The following is a 27,994-nucleotide window of genomic DNA, read 5'->3' on the forward strand; positions in this document are numbered from 1 at the left end:
TTTCAGCACCGCATGATCTTCAGAGGGCGACAGTTTATGGTGTTGTGGGCATATGACAGGTTATATAATGGGGTTTTCTAGGCAATTTTTATTGATGTCCTATCCTCAGGATAAGTCATCAATAGTTTATTGGCTGGGGTCCGTTGCTCGGGACCCCAACCAAGCAGCTGTTCAGGCGCTCGACGGCACCCGCAAAACACCCAGGGTACGGAGCAGAAGCAAATAGACTCCTGTGTAGTGGCAGGCACAGCTAACATTAAAATCAATGACCAATTACCTGCAATTACCAGTGCCGGACACTACACAGGGGTCAGAGCTATCTTCCTCTGTTCTGTACACTGTGTTGTGGCACTGACAGCCGGCGCCCAAAGTGGCGATTCCCAGCAGATACGCTGTTTCCATTTAATATTGATATAATCCCATCCACAGCTATCATTAATTATTCTCAGGTAATAGAAGGGAGTTCCACATTCAAGACCTCCATCTATTATCCAAAGTCATGTGTGGCTATGAAGAGCGCCCCTCTATCTCCCTCTCGGGAAGACCCAGCATGTCTATATATGATACAGCCTACTAATTGTTATGGACACCACCTGTGGAGGCGCTGGAGACAATCTGAACACTCGTTTGCTAGATTTCCCTTCAGATTACAGTTGACAGTTTAACACAAGCATGACACCTTTTCCAAGTCTTACAGAAGAATGACGCCCATTGATCAGTTCATGGTTGGCGCTGCGCCACCCCAAAGGGTTTATCCTGTTGGATGATCCTCATGTGGGTTGTACAAAACATTACAAGCGCCCTTACATCTGATTGCATAACTTCATGTCTGACTGAAGATACACTGTATAGACTTCTTCATAATATAACGATCTCCGTAGGCTTATGTGTTTAATGAGTTACATCACCCCTGCTTTGCATGTTTAATTATGACACAGATTTTGGAAGGGTTAGGCATATAGTCCATATAATATGCTGCCAAATAACACCTCCCGTCATTCACTGGCAAAAGTTACAAGGTGCAGGCAAGGGACATTATAAGGACTACATTGGAAAAGGAACATGGGGATTTTGACCTTACTGGGATGTATGAGATGTAGAAAGAAAAAGTCAGTAGATCTAAATGTAAGTTATCTATCTATCTCCTATCTATCTATCTATCTATCTATCTATCTATCTATCTATCTATCTATCTATCTATCTATCTATCTCTCTCATATCTATCTATCTCCTATCTATCTATCTATCTATCTCTCTCATATCTATCTATCTATCTATCTCTCTCATATCTATCTATCTATCTACTTCATGTCTGTCTATCTATCTATCAATCTATCTATCAATCTATCTATCTCATATCTATCTATCTATATCTATCCATCTCATATCTATCCATCTCATATCTATCCATCTCATATCTATCTATCTATCTATCTCATATCTATCAATCTATCTCCTATCTATCTATCCATCTCATATCTATCTATCATCTATCTCCTATCTATCTATTTATCTATATCTATCCATCTCATATCTATCTCATATCTATCTATCTCATATCTATCTATCTATCTATCTATATCTATCACATATCTATCTATCTATCTATCTATCTATCTATCTCCTATCTATCTATCTATCTCATATCTATCTCCTATCTATCTATCTATCTATCTATCTATCTATCTACCTCATATCTATCTATCTATCTATCTATCTATCCCATATCTATCTATCTATCTATCCCATATCTATCTATCTATCTATCTATCTCCTATCTATCTATCCCATATCTATCTATCTATCTATCTATCCCATATCTATCTATCTCCTATCTATCATCTATCTATCTATCTATCTATCTATCTATCTATCTCCTATCTACCTATCTATCTATCTCATATCTATCTATCTATCTATCTCCTATCTATCTCCTATCTACCTATCTATCTATCTATCTCTCTATCTACCTATCTATCTATCTATCTAATATCTATCTATCTATCTATCTCTCTATCTATCGTTTACATCACATCTCTCTGACAATAGTATGGATCTGTAACTCTAAATCTATTTAATTTACATGATGAATGAAGAATGAAGTCAATGAAGCTGCCGGTGATGGAGAACCAGAGCGGGAGATGTGGCCTAGAAAAGCTGACTACATGTTGTCTATGGTGGGATATGCAGTGGGACTTGGCAATGTCTGGAGATTTCCATACTTGGCTTTCAAGCATGGCGGAGGTAAATAGCAGTATATTGTCCTGAAAGATGGGAATGTGTTTTTATAGCAGAACCTTAATTAATAAAATAAAATTAAGTAAAATTAAATTGGTTGTTTGGTATTATAAACAGCATCATACCTGTTTGTAGGTTGTGTCTGATACTGCAGTTCAGTTCTGTTTGCGGTTGACCTGCAATTCCACTCCCAGCCTGTGGACATTTGTGGTGCTGTCTTTGAAAGAAAGCAGCCTTGTTTTTCAAACATCATTGGATATTTGTTGCAGAAAATGTTTTAACTTTCCCTTTTTAACAGATACGCTGGCATTATCTGGGTGTCCAGTGTCTGGTAACATTATGTATGTGTATCGTTTGTAGCAGCAGTCTTTACACGTAGAGTAAATGGCAGTAGAGTGGATAGATTCATTCTGTGTATTGACATTGTCAATTTGTGTGAGGTCACGCTCTGTCGATGGGGGGAATGCTAGCTCTCTGTTTTTATTCTGACCAGGAGGAATAACAGAAGAGTAACACCATTTTCAGAACTGGGGTGGCATCGGGGTGTCAGCCCCAGTCCAGATAATCTATATGTTGGCACATGTTCAATGGTATTCTGGCATTGGATGTTGACATCAGCACTTCTCTACTGGTGTGTAGATGGATTACATAGTAACATAGTTTGAAGGCCGAATGAAGACCATGTCCATCTAGTCCAGCCTGTTTAATTGGTTGGCTAATGGGCATGTGTCCCATTTGACCAATCACATCTTTTCTGTACACATTTATTCTGGCTTCTTCTTATGGAGGTCGCCGGTTATACGTCTAGTCTGCAGGTATTTCTGGACTAGTAGGCAGTTCCTGTCCTGTCAGATAAATCTGTTTGGTGTAAAGAAGATTTTGGCTGCTGTAACATCTATCGTCTGACTAATTGCTTATTTTTGCATTGGTATTTCATCTGGTTCATTAAGTGCTTGCTTAACATCTATACTGTCCTTATTGTTACTGTTTGTAGTAAACATTGTGCCTATTTTCCAACTAGGGGGAGTCAGGGTTGCCACAGGTTCCTGAAGTAGAGTTGTCCTCATCAGGGCGGGTTCTCTGCTTTTAGGTTTTAGGTAGGGTTGTATCACATCAGTGGGTTAGGGTCAGATCTCCTGCTTGCACAGTTTTTGGTTTTGTTACAAATATTGTGTGTACATAAGTCATTTTAGGACGACAAATCACATCTGTCTAGTTTGGACGTAACAATAATGCAATTATAAGAAAATATGCTCCAGAATTACTATGGTATTGTTATTTTATGGTGGATGCAAGTATTTTCCATAACAGACATGTCAGGAGAGCTGACTGGTCCTCCTAAAGTTACTGTTCTATGTTTACAGCAGTTGTCTACTATAGCTACTCTTTAGTCATCCACAAACTCTTCTTTTAAAGCATGCTTGCAATATGATGACTTCCTCCTATTCTTTCCCCTATACAATATTAACTATGTAATTGTTAGGATACAGAATAATGAGCTCCTCCTGTTGAAATACTTGGATTATCCTTCCTGGACAAGCCTACAATTACTAAAGTGTATCCCCACCCAAAAACATTGTGTTGGCAGCTTGATGTGTTTAATAACATACCGTCTGCTCCCTGTGCCTCCTGCCCTGATCCGCTACCGTAAAGACCTCGTCATGGAAGTAGAAAACAAATAATAAAAACATCTTGGGTAGACATACTGCTTAAAGCACTGGCGTAACTGTAAGGGATGCTGGGGATGCGGTCGCACCCGGGCCCAGGAGCCTTAGGGGGCCCATAAGGCCTCTCTTCTCCATATAGGGAGCCCAGTACTATGAATAAAGCATTATAGTTGGGGGCCCTGTTACAGATTTTGCATCTGGGCCCGGGAGCTTCAAGTTACGCCTCTGGCTTAAAGGATCCCTTTATTATGGACATCTGTCCACAGCTCAGTCCTCTTGAAATACACTGTGGGGAACAACACAACTGGTTGAAGGGGCATTATCTGAAAATATGCTGCAGATCATTCGCTTGAGCCTGGAAAGAGGCAAGGAGTCCCTCAAACTGTGCAACAGATGACATACAACCGCGGTCTGATGAGCCTTGAAAAATTCTCTAATATGCTGTTTAGGGAAAAATTACAAAGCTGAAGCCTTATGCTAAGGGTCTACTTCACTTTAGCCCATCTTGCCCGCCAGAACTGTGTCCTCTCAGGCGGGAAGGACTTTGCAACATCAATATCTATGGTGCTTTTACATGGGCTGAATTCCTGGCCTGATGTAACGAGTACCGATTGACTTGCTTCATTTTCTTTTATAGGGGCTGAGAATCACTAATACAACCCCCATAGGTTGGTTACACATATCCTTGTTCATACGGGGAGATGTACCATCGCTCCGAGAACATTTTTAAGCTTGCATAAATGGTCCGACCAGCTGACGAATGAACATTTGCTCGTTACTCAGCTGATCGTTGGACCCTTTACATGGCCCAGTTGTCGGGTGAACGAGCGTTCAGAGGAACGCTCAGGCCAGATAATCAGCCCATGTAAGAGGACCTTTAATCTCCCACTATCTTCCTGTGCTTCATGTTTGCTTCAACCTGGCAGAAGAAATTGCTGCTTCCAAAGTGGTTGTCCACCTCTGAACTATTGATTAACAATCTTCAGGATCGGTCATTAGTAGTTGATCAGCAGGGATCCACCCTCAAGAAACCATGCTGATAAGCCGTTTCCTGGGCTGCTATGTTGGCATACATAGCCAGAAGCACACAGCTATGTGCACATGGGGCATGGGTTGGTATTGAATTTAATGGGAACAGTGTCTAAATGACCAATCCGAGTGTATGGAGCTGTGTGCTTCTGGCTCTCTACATCAACACAGTGGTCCAGCAAACAGTTGATCAAGGGTGTCCAGGGTGGCAGACTCATGCCAATCATCTATTGAGGATTGGTCTTAAGGATAGGTCATCAGTAATTCAAAGGTGGAGAACCCCTGTAAGCCTCTTAAATTGGAATCCCCTAAGATCCCTTCAGATCTCTATATGTAGAAATGATCTTATTCTTTGCAAACTCACATGAGCTTCTAGATTTTGAAAGACCTGAGGAATGAGGACTACGGGCTCTTCTAGGAGTACCCATCTATAGATAATTGAAGGTTACTATGTACCCTGTCGATTTTATGTTAGTTTGTCAAAGCAAATACAAAATATACTAAAAAAAGGAGCAACAACTAGCCCAATGCACATGAGCGTATTTGCACTGCGGGATCTGGAGCGAGCGTTCGCCTACGGATCCTGCGGCAAATACTGCCCCTATAGACATGCTTTGCAAAATGCTTTTCCATGACCCGGAGCGGAAGTCAACTGCAATTTTCCGCTCATGGGGGAAAAAAATCGCAGTATGTCATATTCTAGTGCGAGCCTCGCACAGCCTAGCACGGACAGCTTCAATTGCAGTCAATGGAAGCCGCCTGCCCAGTGGGGGGTTGCCGCGGATCCACGTCACCGCCAGCGTGACGGCACGTCATTCTTGGGAACGCGCCAGCCGGCACATCTGCAGAGCAGGGAGAAGACAACATGACAGGTACGTGGGGGTGACTGCCAGGGCACAGGGTCCAATTCCACTGTGAGATTTTAGAGTTGACCTGGCCATGCACATTGGGCTGCAATTGAAAATTGCTTAGGGAAATGGGAGTTTTTAACAAGTGACCGTGCCTCATTATACACAGATTGTGAAATTCAAGTACAAACTTTGTTTTGTATAGGAATTGTCATGAAACTGCAAATACAATAGGGATGGGGGTATAGATAGAATAATGGCCAATGTCATGGACGTAAAAGGTCCAGAGGTAAAGCAAGGCCACGTGAGTAAAGCAATAGTGGAGGTTTGCTATTCTAGGTGGAGTCACTGTATGCAACAACCATATCATTATAATACAATTACATTTAAGTAGTGCAGCGCTAACATTATGTAAGGTTATGCATTAATGGAACAATTCTAGTAACCTCTGGAGCTTCGGGAGTTGGATCTACTGTAATATTATTTAATTCCCGCTGCAGCAACATAACCAGCATCTCCGTACAGATATATTCACCCCATCAGCTTCTTTTCCTAATGGGGCTCAGTCTTAGTTTCCATATATTAGGGCTTCTTCAAATGACTGCATGTTTTTGCCTATGTAAAATATATGCACATATTGCTTAGAAAATAGAGCCCATTGACGCCAATGGGTTTGTTCTCATGAGCGTGTTTTGCGTTCACATTGCAGGCATGCACAAAAAAATAGGTCATGCTCTACATATTTGTGCACCAAGAGATCCATGGCGGTCAATGGGAGATGCGCAAATAGGCAATCAATATGAGCACAAATGCGCAATACGCTGTGCAATTCCATGGGAGAAAGAACACATCTGCACCTTATTAGGCTAAATAGTAGAGATGAGCGAACTTGCTCGTTTAGGACAATTACTCGATCGAGCATCGCTTTTTTCGAGTAACTGCCTACTCGGGCGAAAAGATTTGAGGGGCGCCGGGGTGGAGTGGGGGGTAGCAGGGGGGAACAGGGGGGAGCTCTCTCTCTCCCACCCACTCCCCACAGCCACCCCCCGCCCACCCCCGGCGCGATGCTCGATAAAGTAATTGCTCTAAACGAGCACGTTCGCTCATCTCTACTAAATAGCCTTTTAAACCACGGAAGGGGTGTGTCGGTACGATTCGCCGATACTCGTGCAACTCTGCCTCATAAGCCTAAGCCCATCTTCCTCCAGGCAGGACTGATTGTGTGGTCATGCCATCATGAAAAGAAGAGAAAGGGAGTCTCTCCTATCCTACACTGACCAGGCAGGGAGACTGTGCAGCTGTGATATGTATCACTTCTGCACTTTTTTCCTAACGATTGGGCATCACGCTGCCGGATAATTGAGACTGTGGTCAGGGGGCTCTAGCTTTGTCAGACCACCCTAATTCTAGAGTATAAGATGCAGTCACCTTTTAGCAAGATTTTGGCTTGCTGAAAACTGCATCTTATAGTCAGAAAAATACAGAAATTCCTCAAGTGCGCGCACACAATAGCTTGTTCTAGAAGGTTACCTGAAATGACAGGTGTGCTTTAAATAAAAGGTACTTAATCCTTAAAAATGATGATAGAACTGGTTCCTCAGGTTTTAATAGGCAGCAAACTGTAATAATTTGAATTTTAGAGACTGAATAGAGAAATAATTTTGAAGGATTCGCTCATCTGTGAAGACAATAAAGAAGTAACAAGGTGTTTCTATTTTCAGGAGCCTTCCTAATCCCTTATACAATCATGTTGGCATTTGCTGGTTTGCCCCTGTTTTTTTTGGAGTGCTCAATAGGACAGTTTGCCAGTCTGGGTCCCATTGAGGTGTGGAGGATTGTTCCTCTCTTCCAAGGTAGGACTTAGAGTCTAGATGTCATTTATTGTATTCTTTTTGCTGGTTCTGGAAATGTCTTAAGGATTGCTCCAACCGTCAATTACAATTAGTGATATGAAGATGCATTTGCGTTTTGAAATGTGATTGTTTTTTTAATGTTGGGCAGGGACAGATCGGGCACACATCTTATTTTGACCCACATTCTCTGAAGCGGACTGACATTCATTTGATATTCTAGTCTAGGACAAGGGAGTACTTTACTAAACAAGCTTCTTGTCTCGATCTGCATCACACAGCTCACATTAATGAATACATGACACACTAATTAAGAATTTTTTGTAATTTTTGAATTCTCAAAAATAGAAGAGAACTTGAACAGTATGATATTGCAAATTCTGCCAATACTAAAACTAAGGGCCCATGCAAACATAGAATGAACCCATGTTGTTTAGACATCTGTGGGCCCACATGATACATTTTTGTGTTCCTTTACAGGACAACGTCTTCCATGCCATGCCATGTTACAAAGGTGTTGTCCCTGGCGGCAATGCTTACACACTTTTCATATGGCTCCTATTATGTGGTGCAAGTGAAGAAGGGGGGTATTTACCCCAATTGCGTTTCACATTGTTATATGTTGTTCTACATTGCCACCTAATGGTGAGCTGAAGTCCTTGCTTTGAGCCAACCGTTAAGCTAGTATAATTTTCCTATTGGCTCAGTGATCCGAGGGGAGGGAGGTTGGTAGAACGTGATTCCAAAAAGTGGTCCAGGTACCCTGTAAGTTTTTGGTGTGGGCTAGAGAAGATCACTGTTTTCAGACTCTGTCTCTCTGTTAGCGCAAAACATTTGGTATTTTTGGGGCATGCTTCCTCCTCTGTGAAAATAATGAAAGTAGCTGCCAGTAGAACTGCCAAGAAGGAAGAAGAAACCAAAGTACGCAGAGCTGTCGGCAAGTTTCTGCTTAGGCCTCATGTCCACCCAGACCTCATCCCTAAGGGAAATAGCCTTCTGCTACTACTCTTTGCACCAGCTGAATAAAGTTCAAAATTTCAAGCATAAACTGAGCTTTATTGATGGATCACCACTTGGAGCACCCCATGAGTAAACAGAAGCCCTGCAATCAAGCACATTTTGCTCTACACCGAGTCCTACATGGACAGCACTATGGAGCAGGTGGCTAGCTCATATGGCACAGCTCCCCATGGGTCCCATAGCAAACATCTTGCCAGGGTCCCCCGAGTGTCAATCAGGGGTCCCCTTTACACAAGCAGGATCAGCCTTACATTGGATGATGCCCTGTGCAGTACCCTCCGTGGGGTATATGGTCATACAGTATACAAATAACCATACAGCATGGTGCACAAAAAATAGTGTCATAATTTGGCCAAACAACAAAAAACCCCTAGGAAACCCCGAATCCAAAGTTGGATTGCAAAGGGTTAATGCTGTTACACTATGGAGCAAGCGCCCCCTCTCTTTGTTCCTACATTTTCTTTTTATCAAGAAGCCTATGCAAAATGCCAGAAAAGAAATACACAGCTAAAACCTGAAATTGCAAAAAAAGCTATTGACCCAACAGATACACAATGAATGAAAAAAGCCACAAAAAGTGCTGTTTGTATCACTTTTCAGATTTTCCTGTTGACTTGTTTTTGCTATTAAAAATGCGGCAAAGAAATCCCAGAAAATTGGCTCTAAAAATGGGACATTTTTCTAAAAAATAGAAATTTTTCAACATTGCATAACGATTTCCAGCCATCTTGTCGTAAATTGTCCATAACTGTCATTTCTTTTTATTGCAGGTGTTGGCATAACAATGGTTCTTATATCAGCGCTGGTCTCCATTTACTACAATGTTATTGTCGCCTACAGTCTATACTACTTATTTGCATCATTTAATAGTTACCTGCCATGGGCCGAGTGTTTCTCCTGGTCAGACAGTAGATGTCGTAATGCTATATCAGGTTAGTATATTACTTGTATGTATCTATGTATATGAAGCATGTTCAGGGCTATCATATGCTGTACTCAGGTGTAGGCCATAGAGGGCCTGACTAGATGGGCTTACCGAACACTCTGGTTCTTTTGGTGCCGGATCGGTTTCTCTCCTGCCGGGTGCTGAATCACATGATGTCCTGACCAAAGGCGGCTGTGATGGAGGAAGATTTTTTGAAAAACACTGAGCCCTCTGTGTTGTTGCCAGGAATTCACAATAGTTCCACTTGATGCTCTGAACAAATAGGTGATGGTTGGCAGGTGGTCGTAGGCGCTGGTGGGAAGAGCAGCTGTCTTTCCGATCCTGAATCAAAAGGGGTGCCATCTCTCCTTAAGGAGAGCACCTAGAAAGTGTGTGGTGACACCTAGGGGGTGAGTGGGTCGTGGGATGGCATTGTCTCTCCCCAAGGAGAGCACCCAGGGTGTGAGAGGACACCTGAAAAGCGAGTGAGGAGGCTTATAAAGCCATGCACGCTCCTATGGGAGATTTATGCAAATAAGGAAGATGGAAAAATACCTCTGCAGCGCCACCTGTTGGATGGCAGCATTCCTTCAAATCAATGTACAACTTTTTAACAATTCTGTAAAACAATGATTGGGAATAGGATACCAAGCCCGAAACTGGGGGACAAGGATTCAGCAATAATCTTACATTATGGGAGGAAGGAAAGGAAGGTAATGGGGTACTGTGATCTAGGGGGGATTGCTGTGGTTGTTGTAGGGGGTCGGGACATAGACATGTCTTACATGGGGTTACTGTAGCTGGTTCTGCTTATGTTTAGCCCAGGCTTGAGCAGAGGATGGGTATATGCATGCTGGCCAGCACTGGTTTCTATAGTCCCATGGACAGATACTTTTTAAGGACGGCTCCAGAAGACTTTATGCACAATTACGCACACGTCAGCTCAACGTATGTCCGCAGTGTATTGCACGTTCCTGCATTTTGCGCGCCCATTTGCACACCTTCAATAGACTTCTATGGGGGCCTTGCTGCGCAAATAAGCAGGAAAATAGAGCAGGACCCATTGTTTTCCGTGTGCTAAACGCTTGTGTAAAATATGGAAATCAATGGGTTCTAGTCTCTGTATGTTGTGCGCGCAAATTTTACGTGCGCAAATACGTTTGTCTGAAGGAGCCCTAAATAATGGTCAATAATTAGATGTTATAACAGTTTTGTTTTCGTCCCAGGATTATGCAATGTAACTTTGGACAATGCTGCTGTAGTAACGATGAATGTGTCGTGGGTCAATGCCAACAACCTCACTTGCATTGCTGACAATAATACTGAACTTCCAAGCAAGCAGTACTGGGAGTAAGTATAAAAGTAATGAACGGCATATAATGAGAATATATTCATATGGGATGGTGATGGGGCAGCAGAAGCGCACTGAAACTGCAGTAAAAATGCGCCTCTTTATGTACTGCAGCAAAGCCCCAAATCACTAGCAGTTCATATGGCTTTGTCATAGCGCACGAATGGCATGGCGCTGGATTGCTTTACATAGACTTGCAATGGTTTATTGCTGTGGATATAAGTACCTGCGATTTTGCAGCAGAGTGCGAATGCAGTAAAACGGCGGCAAACGCATGTAGATTTTTGCCATTGTGCAATAACAGTTCGGCTCTCACCCAGGGGCGTAACTAAAGGCTCAGGGGCCCTGATGCAAAATGTGAGCTGGGCCCCCCCCCCCCCCTCTCTATCTGTTTCTGTACCCGTACCCATACCTAAACCATGCTGCACAGAGACATAACTTGAAGCTTCTGGGCCCCAATGCAAAACCTGTAACAGGGCCCACAACTATAATGCTTTATTCATAGTACTGGGCTCCCTATATGGAGAAGAGAGGCCTTATGGGCCCCCTAAGGCTCCTGGGCCCGGGTGCAACCGCATCCCCTGCACCCTCTATAGTTACGCCCCTGCTCTCACCCTACAGCAATAGCTATCGACGACACCCTCCGAATCCCCTAAAATGAAGAAAACTTTTGTCTTCACGTGGCAATCTTGTTGTGGATTTTTTATTGCTGTTTTTACCGTCGTCTCAAAATGTGCAACTATTCTACACCAAAAAAATGTTTTATAAATGTTCCTCATAGTGTAAATCTGTGATATAAGTGTGATTGTGTCTGATGCTATGACAAGAGTTATACGCTTTATACTGTAAGTGCTTTCTCTTTACTGTTCTTTTATTTTTCCTTATGTTTCTTTGTGTAATTAAGCAGAATTGTAACAACCCAAAGTGCATTGAGAGACAATACGATCACACAATCTGCTTCTGTCTTGGCCAAATATCCGAGAGCTAATGATCCTTTTATGCGGGATGAATTCTCAGCACCGATTGGCACACATCTCCATCTGTACCCATTTCAATTTTTTTCACACTGGCCAATTATTGGCTTATGGGGACGAACAATCAGCAATACAATACAATCATTTGTCCCCATAGCTCAGCTGTACGTACATCTCCCTGTTCACATGGGGAGATGTACCGCCAATGACTGATCACTGCCTGCGTATGGATTCTGGCTTGGCTTTCAATTCCCAGTAGAGATGAGCGAGTGTACTCGGATAAGCACTACTCGCTCAAGTAATTGGCTTTATCCGAGTATCGCTGTGCCCGGGGCTAAAGATTCGGGTGCCGGCACGGAGCGGGGAGCTGCAGGGGAGAGCGGGGAGGAACGGAGGGGAGATCTTTCTCTCCCTCTCTCCCGCCCGCGCTCCCCTGCTCCCCGCTGCGACTCACCTGTCAGCCGCAGCGGCACCCGAATCTTCAGGGACGAGCACAGCGATACTCGGATAAAGCCAATTACTCGAGCGAGTAGTGCTTATCCGAGTACGCTCGCTAATCTCTAATTCCCAGTCATTGTTACAAGGCTTGAATAAAGAGTCTAACATTGACTTGCAGGAATGCTGCCTTCTAATAGGTGGTAGAGGTATTGTTCCATCCCCCTTATTTGCATATTACCCAGAGGAGCATGAAGGGCCTTATAAGTCTCCTCAGTCACTCACCTTCTAGGGGCTCTCCCTAAGAAGAAAAGATAACATTCCTGACCCACATCACAGACCTCCTGCTAGCCAAGCCAGAAACCTCCTGCACACTGATGAGGGGCAAATACCCTGAAACAGCTGTCTGTGTATGGATTCTGGCTTGGCTTTCAATTCCCAGTCATTTTTACAAGGCTTGTATAAAGAGTCTAACATTGACTTGCAGGAATGCTGCCTTCCAATAGGTGGCGCTGTGGAGGTATTGTTCCAGCTCCCTTTTTTGAGCTTTTTTTTGCATGCATAAATGATGAGCATTTCTTAGTTCGTCAGCAGATCCCTTTACATGGCTTGATTGTCAGGCGAACAAATGGTCGGAGGACACCCAGACCTGATCCTCCCATTTGAGAGGGCCAATAAGACTTCTAATGACTCCAAATGTTTGTTTCTATGTCCAGCTGCATTATTGAATACTAATTTGCGTTTTGTTCTGTTTTCAGAAAAGTGACCCTGCAGCTCTCCAGTGGCATTGATGAGACAGGGCATGTGGTTTGGTACCTAGCTCTTTGCCTATTGCTGGCATGGATTATAACGGTTGCTTCATTATCTAAAGGCATCCAGTCTTCTGGAAAGGTACATTTATCATCCTACCGTTTTCTTCAAATTTAAAGTTCACAAACTTAGTACTCATTTATGGTCTATTCACTCTTCCATTAGGTAGTGTACTTCACAGCCCTGTTCCCCTACGCCGTCTTAATCATCCTTCTTGTCAGAGGAGCTACGCTGGAGGGGGCAAGGGACGGAATTGAATATTATATTGGCCAGCAGTCTAACATCAGCAAGCTCGCTGATGGCGAAGTGAGTATTTATCAACTTTACATATGATTTATTTTTCTTTTATACTTTTTTTTTTTTTTTTTGCTTTTGGACAAGATTTTCTCAAAAGGAAGCTAATCTGTCAATCGGCTGATCATCACGAGATGACGAAATCTCTATTAATCAGCTGACATTGCCTGGCGAAGTTTGGGTGACCACATATTTTCTCTGCAGCCATCGTAGATTACCATATAATACATAATAACACCAAGTCATCAATTATAGGAAGAACCTTTTTGTTTGGCTCTCCAGCCCGATTGCTCATATATCAGTAAGATAACCCATACAAGTTTATAACCACCTTTGGTACTATTAGAAACACTATGAATCTCAGAGGGTGGTTTTTACATCAATGGAGATTATGAGATATGAGAAACCCAGAGCAGAGGTAAAATGTTCACCTGGTGGTGACCCCCTAACATCAATTTAGAGACTATAAACTCACATTGCTTGTCACTGGACTAATGGTTTACTGTTATGGTCATCCCTCCCTGGTATTTATCTAAGTGCTATTAATCACAGCATGTCTGTGCCTCTTACTCTCTTTCTCTGGTATTTATATAAGTGCAAATTAAGTTCACCATGTCTGTACCCTCCCATGTGATCATGTGTATATGTTTTAATATAAATACGTCTTTAATAATAATCTTTATTTGTATAGCGCCAACATATTCCGCAGCGCTTACATAGACAGGGGGAATACAGAAAGACAAAAGTACAAAAAATTACAGAACCACGGTTACAATCGTAATCAGTTGGTGGAAACAATAGGGGTGAGTTTCCCGCTCCAACGAGCTTACATACTACAAGTAATGGGGTGATACAGAAGGTAAAATGGCTAGAGATGTGCACAGTATCGCGCGTTGGAGAGTGAGGGATGCTATATACAGACAAGGGTCAGACATTTAGCTATGCGACGGCAGGATCAGTATGACTACAGGAGCCGTTTATGATGGCTAGCAGGGATTGCAGTCAGTAGGTCAGAGAGCATGTTATCAGGCAGCGTATAGAGGAGTTTGTTTAGAGAATGCGGTATGCCTCCCTGAAAAGGTGCGTTTTTAGAGCACGCCTGAAGTTTTTCGAGTCCTGGATTGCCCGGGTATCCTTTGGTAGTGCGTTCCAGAGGACTGGTGCTGCTCTGGAGAAGTCTTTGAGGCGGGAGTGAGAAGTTAGAATTAGAGGGGTGTGCAGTCTAGTTTTGTTTGCTGAGCGCAGAAGAATCCTAAAGAGGTCTGAAAGCTCGCTATTATTACATCATGTGTTTTTGTTAGCCATTAAAAGGTATCCTATCTACAAGATTACCTGGTTTCTCTTACTTAGAACATTCACACATAACACCTAGAAGCATTCCAAAATGACTTAAAGGGGTTGTTCAGAAGTACTTTCTCTTTTACCATGGTCAAGAATTGCCATTTTAGTAGAAATGTAAGCATTGTAGCCTCCCCCCAATACATAATACAGTACGGAGCTCTCTCTGGATCTCTGGATGAGACGTCCGTCTGACAAAGATGTGTCGCTCTGCTTCATATGGTGTATGGGATATGGAAGCCATGTACAGGTTGAGCTGCATCCACATGGTTTGCATGAGGGCAACCTTTGGAATGCCCCAAATATCGGACTTGATGACAGCGCAGTCCTAGCCTATTTATCATTACATCTATAGCTATTTTTGATTGTCAATGTCATTTTTTTCCAGGTCTGGAGAGACGCTGCTACCCAAATATTTTATTCTCTTTCCACGGCCTGGGGAGGACTGATCGCTCTGTCATCTTACAATAAGTTCCATAACAATTGCTATCTGGATTCCATAGTGGTCTGCATAGTAAACTGTCTGACCAGTGTCGTTGCCGGATTCGCTATCTTCTCCATCTTGGGACACATGGCTTTCGTGTCAGGGAAAAAAGTCTCACATGTAGTTGACGAAGGTAATAAAATGTTCATAGATTGCGAGAAGAACTGAACTTGGAGTATACATTGTCTTACATCATAGAAGAGCAACTAAGGCCGGCTTCACATGAGCGTATGTGTGTTTGCATGCAAGGTGATGGCTGTGGTATTGTTTGGGCACTCTTACATGAGTATTGTGTGGAACTGTTATATGGCCATTATATTTGTTGCATTCCTTCGAGCACTGAATGATGTTAGTAACTGAGCTGCATAAGAGTGGTCATACACATTAGATATTGATTGGCCAAATCTGCCGGACCTGCCAATCATTCAGTATGTGTATGGGTCTCTTGACTCCCCCCAGATGGCAGATGTTGGAGGAGATTAGAATCGCCCAATTGGACTTCAACTGCCCCATCCTTTTGCTCTTGGGAGGTAAACCGCTGCCACTACCAACTCACTACCTACAAAACATAGGATCGCTCAGTCGAGCTGAGCATGCTTGTGTATGGGGGGGTTGGTAGGAGTAGCTGTTGGACGATTATTTGGGAAATATTATCGTAGTTAAACTAAACTCATAAAGTTTCTGCTTTCCAAAGATGAGAGGTAACCCCTGCCAGAGGCGTAGCTGAAGGTCCAAGAGCCCGGATGCAGAACCTCAGTATGGTGTCCCCACCACAACTTTCCTCTGCATCATTGGGCATATTAAGAAGCTCACATTGCTAGAATCTCAAAAGTTTAGGCAGAGGCTAAATGTATGGAGCCCCAATGCAAAATCTGTAACATGACCCCTCAACCATCCATGTGCCATTTATAATACTGGTGCTTTCTTATATGATAGAAGGACCTAAGGCTCCAAGACCTGGTAGTGACTGCTGCCTCTGAACCTCCTATAGCTACACCCCTGCCATCTACAAATGTTTTACCCAGGGGCCTCCATCAATCTTCATTTGGTCCATGTTGTGCTACCCTTTAGGGCCTCTACATGCCACCATATAATTGAAGTATTCATCAGGACCAAACAATTGGGTGGCCTTGGGTGAACATAAAAACTTATATCTTTATTGATTTACTTATGCCATTCATACATGATTAGAAGATGATTAGGATACAGTATTTATGCGGCTCTGGGTAGATTATGGAAAATGAATTAAAAATTGACTCAATTTTCTTTGCAGGATTTGGCTTGGCATTTATTGCTTATCCAGATGCCTTGGCGAAGCTGCCAATATCTCCTCTCTGGTCCATTTTATTTTTCTGCATGCTCTTGACGTTAGGACTTGACTCACAGTTTGCTACAATAGGTAAGATGAGCCGAACGATTACCTTTTGATCCAAAATGAGGTGTAATGCGCAGTACGTTCTAGGTACCAGGCCAGTGCAAAAAGTGGATTCGCTCTATTATTTTTGCTGTAGAGAGCCAAAAAATACTACAGTGATAATTAACTATTTGTCTACAGAAAAGATGCATCCTGAGTAGAGATGAGCGAGTATACTCACTAAGGCACATTACTCGAGCGAGTAGTGCCTTAGCCGAGTATCTCCCCGCTCGTCTCTAAAGATTCAGGGGGTGGCGCGGGTGACAGGTGAGTTGCAGTGGGGGGGGAGCGGGAGGGGGGGAGAGAGGGAGAGAGAGAGATCTCCCCTCCATTCCTCCCCGCTCTCCCCACCGGCCCCCGAATCTTTAGAGACGAGCGGGGAGATACTCGGCTAAGGCACTACTCGCTCGAGTAATGTGCCTTAGCGAGTATACTCGCTCATCTCTAATCCTGGGCCATTTTACCAAGAAACATTGGATGACGGCCAACAGGGGTCTACTTTACGAGTTACAAAATTATTTCATTCATAGTGAATTTCAATCCAGTTTCTTAGCTGAGGCGTATTTTCCCATGTAGCACAAGGTGTCAATAACTAAAGTGACCTCATTGTTGACTGATATTTATCCTATTCTCTTATTTATACTGGAATGTACACATAATCTGATGCAGGTTGGTACTTTGTGATCCTTGTTAATACTGTGGGTTGCCCTTGGGGGTTGTCTGCATTGGACAATACGTTTTTGTCAGAATTCTCCCTCAATGATAAAGTGTTCAAAGGGTGTCTGGGAGCTGGGGTCCACAGTGATAAGCTCTGTGGGAACCTGGCAAAAAAATTCAGTTTCCCTGAAACATCATCGCAGAGAAAAAACATTACACAGTTCCTACTGAAATTAATGGGTCGACTGTGTAATGCAGAGATGTAGTGAGTCCTCCAGGGGCGCTCTTTGCATGCACTGTGGCTGTAGATGAGGTTTCTGAACAGGGTTCTATTAAAGGACAGATTTTCCAGCACAATGCAATCTTCGGAGCGCTGCATCACGGGAGTGGGCGAGTATAAAAAATTCATTGTCTGGCTCCCTGTCACGTCCCCCAACAGCACCATAATTTAGTTTATGGTCCAGTGAGGACATGACAAGTTCTCGTTAAAAGGGTATAAAATAAAGAAAAAAATACATACTTTCCTTCTCCAGCGGCTCACTATCCAGAACTGGAGTCCATATCCCTGATGCTTGGAACCAAAAAGCTGACAAGCGGTCAAGTGCCGTACATTGTGCACGTGACCACCAGCCAATCACAGGCTTCAGCAGTGATTCCTCCATGGCCACTGAAGCCTGTGATTGGCTGAGATGTCACATGCACAATGTACAGCAAACAACTGTCTTCTGTCTTATTCCAAGTTTTAAGCTGCAGGGACTGCAAGCTGCTCCAGCACTAAATGGGGAACCTCTGGGGCAGATGAGTTTATATATTCTCTTTATTTTATATCATTTTTAAGCCTATACATTTTTTTAGGTCCTTGAAAACTCCTTAAGCTTAAAATTCTCTAACGGGATGTTTTGAAAATAAGTTCTCTAAAGCAGACATCCCCTATGAAAGGAGTTTTTTGGTCCTAGGTGAAGGAAGCTGGATCATAGTAAATTCAAACATTCTACAATTTTCTAACTAGAGATGAGCGAGCGTACTCGTCCGAGCTTGATACTCGTTCGAGTATTAGGGTGTTCGAGATGCTCGTTACTTGAGACGAGTACCACGCGATGTTCGAGTTACTTTCATTTTCTTCCCTGAGAAATTTGCGCGCTTTTCTGGCCAATAGAAAGACAGGGAAGGCATTACAATTTCCCCCTGCGACGTTCAAGCCCTATACCACCCCCCTGCAGTGAGTGGCTGGCGAGATTAGGTGTCACCCGAGTATTAAAATCTGCTCCTCCCGCGGCTCGCCTCAGATGCATTCTGACAGAGATCAGGGACAGTGCTGCTGATGGTGGAGCTGCTATAGGGAGAGCGTTAGGAGTGATTTTAGGCTTCAAGAACCCCAACGGTCCTTCTTAGGCCATAAAAATCGCAGATCGCACCTATCTGCGATCTGCGATTCCTGTTCTCTTCTCTATATGCGCTCAATGGGGCCGGCGGCAGCAGCGCCGACCCCATTGAGAACATATAGAAGACAAATCATTCTTCTCTGCCACAGCTGTAACAGCTGTGGCAGAGAAGAACGATGTTTGCCCATTGAATTCAATGGAGCCGGCAATAGAGCAGGTTCCACTGAAAGCAATGGGCTGCCGGCGATCGCGGGATGAATTGTCGGGAAGGGCTTAAATATATAAGCCCTTCCCTGCAATTCATCCAGAAATGTGTTACAATAAAAATATATACCGGCGTATAAGGCGACGGGGCGTATAAGACGACTCCCCAACTGTCACCTTATACGCCGGGAATACAGCGGAGCAAAGAATAAAAATCATTACTCACTTCCCCCGGCGTTCTGCGGTGCTGCTGCAGGCTGTCGCTCCCTCCTGGTCCCCGGCAGAGCATTGCTTTCTGGACGCAGAGCTTGAAATCCCCGCCTCCAGAAAACACACGCCGTCAGCCAATCACAGCCATTCAATGACATCATTGTCATTGGCTGTGATTGGCTGAAGGCACGTGTGTTTTCTGGAGGCGGGGATTTCAAGCTCTGCGTCCAGAAAGCAATGCTCTGCCGGGGACCAGGAGGGAGCGACAGCCTGCAGCAGCGCCGCAGAATGCCGGGGGAAGTGAGTAATGATTTTTATTCTTTGCTCCGCTGTATTCCCGACGTATAAGGTGACAGTTGGGGGGGCGTCTTATACGCCCCATCGCCTTATACGCCGGTATATACGGTATATATTTTAATTTTTACACATTTCTGGATGAATTGCAGGGAAGGGCTTATATATTTAAGCCCTTCCTGACAATTCATCCCACGCACGCCGGCAGCCCATTGCTTTCAGTGGAACCTGCTGTATTGCCGGCTCCATTGAATTCAATGGGCTAACATCGTTCTTCTCTGCCACAGCTGTTACTGCTGTGCCAGAGGAGAACGATCTTTATGCTGACAGTGGGGGGGGGGGGGGGCACTCTTGCCGCTATTGTGGCTTAATAGTGGGACCTGTGAACTTGAGATGCAGCCCAACATGTAGCCCCTCGCCTGCCCTATCCGTTGCTGTGTCGTTCCCATCACTTTCTTGAATTGCCCAGATTTTCACACATGAAAACCTTAGCGAGCATCGGCGAAATACAAAAATGCTCGGGTCGCCCATTGACTTCAATGGGGTTCGTTATCCGAAACGAACCCTCGAGCATCGCGAAAATTTCGTCCCGAGTAACGAGCACCCGAGCATTTTGGTGCTCGCTCATCTCTATTTCTAACTCATCTTAGGTTTCGATTTTTTTCCTATTTTCAAGATTTCTGTCTACCACCTGTGAAGGGAAATAACATTATTAGGGTTGCAGGACTTGTTAAGCATATTGGGTTAGGGTCCTATGTAGTAGCCGCGACATGTCTGAGTGGAAGATGTGATGTGGCCAAGAGCCCCAAGGTCATGCTAGCTGGCGTAGCTCACTAATTAACTGTTAACTGCCTGTTCATTGTTAATAGTTGTGTGGATTTAGACACAATATGTGGCCATTACCAACCTACAGCTAATCAGCACTCTATGCTAGCCACGCTGACCTGCATCCTGGCCACAACCCATCGCGGCTACACTGAGGCTACTACATGGGACTCTAACCTTGGAGTTCTCACTTGTAACAAGTTCTTCACTTTGGCGGACATTGTCAGGACAACTTTTTCATTCTCTGGATAATTAAAAAAACAACAACTTTTCTAAGCGCTTTACAGTATAGAGAGACGAAACCAGACAAATCCAGGCATTACAGAGTAACAAACTGATCAACAATGCAAATACTAGAAGTGAGGGCCCTGCTCACAAGAGCTTATAATTAGAGATGAGCGAGCATACTCGCTAAGGACAATTGTTCAATCGAGCATTGCCCTTAGCGAGTACCTGCCCGCTCAGGAGCAAAGATTCGGCTGCCAGCGGCGGGCGGGGAGCTGCAGGGGAGAGCGGGAAGGAATTGAGGGGAGATCTCTCTCACTCCCTCTTTCCCCCCGCTCCCCCCTGCTTACTGCCATATCTCACCTGTCACCCGCACCGGCAGCCCAACCTTTTCTCCCGAGCGGGGAGATACTCGTTAAGGACAATGCTCGCTCATCTCTACTTATAATCCATTCAATGCTTGCAGAGATCTTCAAAATAAAGAGGAGTTTAAACAGTGTATTCCGTATTATATAGTGGTGTAACAGTTCTTTATCCGTGGTATATATAAGCTTTATTTACGCGAAACCACAAAAGCCAATTTAAAGGGAACCCGTCACGTCCTATTAGCACCATAAACTAAGTCAGAATGCTTATAGGGCCCGGAGCATAGGGTCCAAGAGCGTACTTTTAGACTTCCTCGGCTCCTTATGGACTCAGTGTTACCCTTGAAAGTCGTAGATCCGTCTGTGATTTTTTTTAGTAGGTGTGCGCTCTCCAATAGAGAACAGTGTGAGCAACTGAAGACAAGAGTCACGCTCACAGATCGAGCACTAACTTCCAAGGGTGACTGTGAGCCAACGAGGAGCCGGGGAAGTAGAAGTACAACCTTGGACTCCACATGCGCTTTCCTATAAGCACCATGACTTAGTTTATGGATCTTATCGGCCATGTTCCCTTCAACATTGTGGTAAGGTGCAAAAACATCCTAAATAACTCGTTATAGGACATTGTGTGCATGCTGCATAGGTTTATTTATTACATGCACTGACACCAGAAGAGTAAATGTTTGTATAGCCAAGTGGGTCTGGAAGCCGCATACAATAAACAGCACTTTAATGGTTCATTTACTTCTTTTCTGTTTCACCAGAAACTATTACAACAGCCGTACAGGACGCGTTCCCCAGAGCGATGAAGAAAATGCGGATTCCCCTCACCGCCGCACTCTGTGTGGTCTTGTTTCTTCTTGGGATTCCATGTGTCACTCAGGTACAGTTATGGGTTAGCGCTTTACATTCACCTGTTATCCTGACCTACGTGAACCACTTCTCCAGTTTGTACCATATTCTAAAAAACTATTGGAGTATAGAATAGTCAACGACATTATTCTATACTGCAAATATAATAGAAATCAACAGAAACCTCGTCAAATGGACACAAAGTGATGTCCGCTTCAGTAGTGATAGTGAATGGTTCCATTCATTACCATTAGGGGGGTTCTGCCACATTGCTGGTTTGGGCAGCTGAGAAGGAACCCCGAGATGGAATCCCACTGCATAGTGAAGAACGCTGTGAGAACGCACCTTACTCTCGATTTTACAGCAATCATTCCCTAACCAAAGCTGTGGTGCTTTAGGATATCAGCTGTGACTGCAATCTGCTGTATATATACCCAACTAACATCATTGCACACAAGTGTCTTCATTATCCCATATTGATGAAGGCTTGATTTGACTCATCTTGTTGCTTCCACTTGCAGGCTGGAATTTACTGGGTCATTCTAATTGATTCCTTTTGTGGAGGTTGGGCTATTCTGTTTGCTGCAGTATTGGAATTGGTGGCACTAATATGGATTTATGGTAAGTAAAACCACTATATGGGTTATTTATGTAAGTAGTCATGGAGCCATGCCATAAAATAAAGATCTTTCCAGTGGGATGGTCCTTATAGAGGACTTAGACTTTTTTGTGGCTGTTTGGCTCATTTAACTAACTAAACCAGCCCCCTTCTTAGTCACGGCCAATCAGTTAAACAGCCAGGCTCCTGTAATGACATCACAGACAATGGTAGGGCATACCATGTGATCCGATGTTGAAACTAGGCCAGAAGCGATGGTTCTGGCACCGTAGGACCTGGTAAGTGTTTTCCCTTATTGGACCGCCCCTTTAACATATTATCATTAGGTAAAGCTAAAGTCCCCTGGTGCAAGCACCGAGTCATAACTGACTCCTAGGGTAATGTTACATCATCACGTTTCTTGGCAGACTGATTTTGGGGGGTGGTTTGCTATTGCCTTCCCCAGTCATCTTTTACCCCCGGCAAGCTGGGTACTCATTTTACCAACCTTGGAAGGATGGAAAACTGAGTCAACCTTGAACCGGCAACCTGAACCATGCAAGGATTGAACCCGCAACCTTCAGTTTGTGAACACGAGCTTAAGACTGCACTTTATCATTAATTTAATTTTATTGTATGTGTTTTATTATTTAAGGGTTCTATGTGCTATGGATCTCTCATACGCCACCCATTGATATGTACGGGCCCATACTGTATGTTACGACAGTCTACATGGAGGCATGCCCTATCACATGATATATTACGAAGGAACATTATGTCAGGGGAGAATGGGGACCTCATGGTGGCACCATATTCTGATCTGCAATGTCGACCCGTAAAATTCTACCAATCATGAGTCCTGAAACCAACAAAAAATCACATTGAAAAATATAGATATAAAAAGAAATGGGAAAATCCAATTAAGCTAATTTTTTAGATCAATTCCAAATTTATGATCTGAGGTATTTGAGGTATCTTAAGTAGTACCTACACGTCTTCTTTTTTTTAAATATACAGAATAGGCGATTCTAAGCATTTTTGCAATAGCTTTTATTAGCCTTTGCTGTACATTTTCCATAAAACCCCTCTTCTGCTTTTTTTGTGTGAAATATGCCTCACATCACTTCAGGAGAGTAGCGATCCTCTGTCGTGGCTTTCAGCCGGACTGGCGGATCAGCTAGTGTTTCCATTGTTTTCAATGGGAACCTTGCATCGCACTTGAGTGCACTTCGCATACTGTGCAATGTTTTTGCCAGCCCCATTGAAAGCAATTGGTGAGGCGTTCCAGGAGAACCGGCCCAAACATAGGGCTAGCCCAAAAATAGGACATGCTGCTTTTTTTTTTCCCAGCACCACAATGCAATGCTGGAAAAAAATGACTCATGTGTATGACCCCATTCAAAAGATTTGGTGTCTCGCAATGCACAAATCTCGCACGATTTTCTCGGCCGTGTGATAGGGGCCTAAGAAAGGGGATACATGGTAAATGGGGGAGAAATAATTATGCACCAATTTGATTCATTTTACTCATCAGGTGGCAACCGGGTAATCCTGGATATAGAGATGATGATTGGAAAGAAGCCCTGGATCTTCTGGCTGTGGTGGAGAGTCTGCTGGTATTTTGTGTCTCCTGTGCTCTTAGCAGTAAGTATTACGCATGACCAGCTATGGCAGAAAGACATTTTATCTAATAAGTCCATTTTTGGAGAACAGTCTTCCTGGAAAACAGGTATTCTGCTTTGGGGGAAGTCTATTAAGTTATCAAAACAATCTGGTATGAGGAGAACTCTACTCGAATTCAGTAGTGGCTAAAGTTTATTCTTTCCCACCCCATAGTTATCATCAAGGGTCCGCTGCTACAGAGATCTGTGGGGATTTATTTCCTTCCAATGTCTGTCTACCCTTTTTGGGCAGATTAGTCCAGTACTTAGACCTCATGTCCATGGGATAATTTTTATTTTAAATCCGCAGCGTTTTTCTCACACACGGATCCGCGCCCCATAGGGATGCATTGGACACCCGCAGGTAGTTAAATACCTGCGGATGCCATTTTTCCTGTCAAGCACGGATCCGCGTGCGGGAAACAAAATGGACATGCTCCATTTTCGTGCGGGTCTCCCGCAGGCTTCTATTGAAGCCTATGGAAGCCGTTCAGATCCGCGGGAGACCTAAAATCAGAATAAACTCACCTGCTCCGCACGATGCAGATCTTCCTTCTTTCGCGGCCGGATCTTCTTTCTTCAGCCCGGCGGATGTGCCCGGCGCATGGTCGCGACACACTGCCGGCGTGCCGAGCACATCCGCCAGGCCGAAGAAAGAAGATCCGTCCGCGAAGGAAGGAAGATCTGCACCGTGCGGAGCAGGTGAGTTTATTCTGATTTTTAGGCCTCATGTCCGCGGGGCAGGAGGGACCCACTGCGGATTCTACATGAAGAATCCGTAGCCTTTCCCCATGGACATGAGGCCTTAGATGTGGGGGGTTGTTGCAATTTTCTATTGTACTTCCTCCAATATCTATTAGAGGACATTGTTTATGTAATAGTTGAGGATGTAAGAACGCCCATTTAAAACCATCTGTCTGTTAAGGAATTCTAGGAGGAAATTAGTGTTTCCATACGATACTTGCTATTTGTATTTTGGTATGAAAGAAAAATCATGGAGCCAGTGAAGCAATTGATACAGGATATAGTATACGTAAAGACAATACCATAATGTTCCATGGACGTCATTAAGGATAGACTTGAGATTGCACCACGTAATATATGGATCCAAGTTTATGCTACCTGAACCACGAGCAGCATGAACCCGGGACAGGGAAGCGTTTTGCCCTTGTGGGCTCCCTTGATGAGTAGGGGCTGCTTTGTTATTTTACACTATGGGGGATCCCTTAGACTACCCTTTTATAACTTGGACAACGCCTTTAACCCTTTCCAATCCACTGTCTGACATCTGAAGACATTATGATTCAAGGCTGTACAGCTCTGATGTCAGAAGACATCTGTCGGGGTTCTCTTACTGTATATTGCCAGCCTCTCTGCTGTCGGAGCCTATCCAACATGTCACCTCATGCAGTACTGGCTTTAGCCAGCAGATAGCGCCATTGTAGAATGGCAGAAAAAGAGTAAGCCCCCTAGGAAAACCAGGATACAATTGGGATTGGAAAGGGTTAACGTGGGGTTCCCTAATAGAGTTAAAATGGGTTTCCTAAACTAGACAATGTATTTATGTTCACATTGTATCAATTTTTATCAATTGAGCTCTAAGTGAATTGACCTTTGGAGACATTTTGTTCTTTTCTAGGTGATTTTGATTTGGTCCCTGGTGACCTTTGAAGTCCCTGAACATAATGGAGTTGTATATCCTAAGTGGGCAGTAATCCTAGGATTCCTTATGGTTGTTTTTTGCCTTATATGGATTCCTCTTATAGCAATTCTCAAGATCATTCAAGCTCCAGGAAATATTTTCCAGGTCAGTATACAATGACAGATTATAATCTTTTTTCTAATTTTTGCTATGTTTTAGCGGTTTTCATTAATATTTTACATGGATTGTCCAAGATATTTATTTTCTTAAAATTCCTGCTAACCATGGCCTAACATAAGAAAATATCCTATGCTGGCTTCTCCTGGCTTCCCGCATGTCCAGTGCTGCACTGGTTCTGTGTTTATAGGCTGCAGTCAGCTGTCGGCGGGAAGTCACAGCAGCCAATCAGAGTGTCAGGTATCAAACACTGAGGTCTGTGAATGGTTGCAGCAGTTTGTAACATCCCATAAACAGGGTGACTGGGAGTGCAGCACTGAACATGTGGGGAGCCAAGAGAGGTGACTATTGGATCTCTCGTTGTGTTTGGACATGGGCAGATGGATTTAAAAGAATATCTTGGACAACTGCTTTAAGTATGTAAAATCCATTTATTTACTTCTCCTTAAAGGTGTTATGTCATTTCTATCTGTTTTGCTAAACAGCTTCATACATTGCGCACTTGCCCAGATTGGAACTGTAGGCTGAATCCTATTGAAGTCAATAGGACTCAGCCTGCAGTACCAACCAAGGCCACTGCGCAATGTATAGAGCAGTCTGCTGTCTGTAGAAAAACAGCTAGAAGTGCAACAACCCCTTTAAGACACTTCCACTGCTCATTGCATGATCTGATCTGCTTCTAAGTCAGTATCTGCAACATCCAGTATCTCAGAAACTTTTCTTAGTACCCAATAGCTGTGCAGACTCAGTGGTTAGTTCTGTTGACGAGAAGCCAGGTGGCCATGGGTTTAAATCTCATCTGGGCCATAATTGCCCTACCCTTTCAGTCCACTTCTTTAGATTAGTTCAACTTGGATAATGTGGTTTCTAACATTCCAAATACATGTTTAGGTCAATTGGTTTCCTTGAAGTGTAAGTCTGTGCATCTTATTGGTCAATGTGGCTTACGTAAATGTACTTATATGAGCAATAAATATCATCTATTGGGAATTAAATACTGCCACGTTTCCCCAAAAATACGAACACTGTCTTATATTATTTTTTGCCCCCAAAAGAGATACTAGGTCTTATTTTCGGGGGATGTCTTATTATACGTATCTAGCAGGCTCAGTCCAGGTCCCTCCCACCAGTCTACAAAGTTCCGGTGGCGTTTCCACAGTTCTCGGCCACTCATACAACATCACTTCCTGGTTACAAGTTTAAGAAATCCCGCCTCCAGGACGCAATGGCTGTGATTGGTTCTTTGACTGCTGCTCAGCCAATGAATGCAGCGCTCGATGAACCAATCAACAGGTAATCGTGTTGTGGAGGCGGGATTTATGAATTTTAGGGATGGGTCTTATTTTCATGGAAACATTGTATCAAGTTAATATCAAAAACTTTTTTAAAATAACAACTTAGACAATGTGAAAAAGAATCAGTACCCTTCTTGTGTCGGCCCTGCACCCACATCATGTATTGAGAAGAGACTTTAGCAGATATCTACATTTTACCCAACCAAGCTATGGTATTTATTGTGCAATGAGAGCAGGGCAGACATAATACATTAGACACAAGTATAGACATAAGTTTCATTGTCTTCTATTTACAGCGTATTGCAAGTGCTTGTAGACCAACTGAAACCTGGGGTCCTGCCCTAGCAAAAAATCGTAATGAGAGATACCAACATATGAAGGATACAAAGAAGAATGAAGACGAGATGGAAAGTTCCAAAGTAAAAGCCATTGAAAGATACATACAAATGAAAGACCAACCTGTTAAGCCAGAAGACAAAGCAGTGGAGGTTCCAGACATGGCAGGATTCGACAACCCATCATTTCAAAGTGACTGAAGATGCTGTGGGCAGTATGTAATACTTTGGTCTAATAGACTCTCTAGTCTAACTTTATACCACCTATTAGTTGGTTTAGTTTTCCAACAGATTTTACAACGAAATTTTGGTGCGTTTTTGGAGGACAAAGGTCATATAAGGCCACGCCCCTTTCCTCATGAAGTCAATTGCTTCTCCTGCAAAGCCCTCCCCTTAATTGGACTTGGAAAAAAATGCCTAAAAGTGACTAAAAAAATACATCATAAGTGTGCTGCAAAGCATGAAGGACAGTTGGCACAAGAAAACCAGCATATTTGCAGTAGTAAATCTGCCCTGTAAATGTTGTTTGCGTTTAAAGTGCGCTTATTATTGTTTGTATAGTGTCTGTAACTTAAATATATGTTTTTAAAATCAT

General features: G+C 43.5%; 1 protein-coding gene across 1 annotated transcript; it reads left to right on the forward strand.

Annotated features, from left to right (window-relative positions):
• Window positions 1-54: 54 nt before the first annotated feature.
• On the forward strand, window positions 55-27,993 carry LOC136580936 (sodium- and chloride-dependent neutral and basic amino acid transporter B(0+)-like). The gene is made up of 14 exons (XM_066581875.1): window positions 55-1,125; window positions 2,097-2,244; window positions 7,504-7,635; window positions 9,423-9,584; window positions 10,804-10,927; window positions 13,096-13,228; window positions 13,313-13,453; window positions 15,168-15,396; window positions 16,537-16,662; window positions 21,604-21,722; window positions 22,213-22,312; window positions 23,824-23,933; window positions 25,590-25,757; window positions 27,361-27,993. The coding sequence occupies exons 1-14, from the start codon at window positions 1,063-1,065 to the stop codon at window positions 27,598-27,600; spliced, it is 1,995 nt and encodes a 664-aa protein (XP_066437972.1). The 5' UTR covers window positions 55-1,062; the 3' UTR covers window positions 27,601-27,993.
• The last annotated feature ends 1 nt before the right edge of the window (window position 27,994 follows it).

Source organism: Eleutherodactylus coqui, chromosome 10, assembly GCF_035609145.1.
Source record: "Eleutherodactylus coqui strain aEleCoq1 chromosome 10, aEleCoq1.hap1, whole genome shotgun sequence".
In the NCBI taxonomy this organism is placed as follows: domain Eukaryota; kingdom Metazoa; phylum Chordata; class Amphibia; order Anura; family Eleutherodactylidae; genus Eleutherodactylus; species Eleutherodactylus coqui.

Excerpts from the sequence above, each read along its gene's own strand:
- LOC136580936 (XM_066581875.1), top strand. The coding sequence starts at position 1,063 with ATGGGGATTTTGACCTTACTGGGATGTATGAGATGTAGAAAGAAAAAG. Across the intron at positions 9,585-10,803 it reads ATGTCGTAATGCTATATCAG|GATTATGCAATGTAACTTTG; the intron begins GTTAGTATATTA and ends TTTTCGTCCCAG. Across the intron at positions 22,313-23,823 it reads GGCACTAATATGGATTTATG|GTGGCAACCGGGTAATCCTG; the intron begins GTAAGTAAAACC and ends TTTACTCATCAG.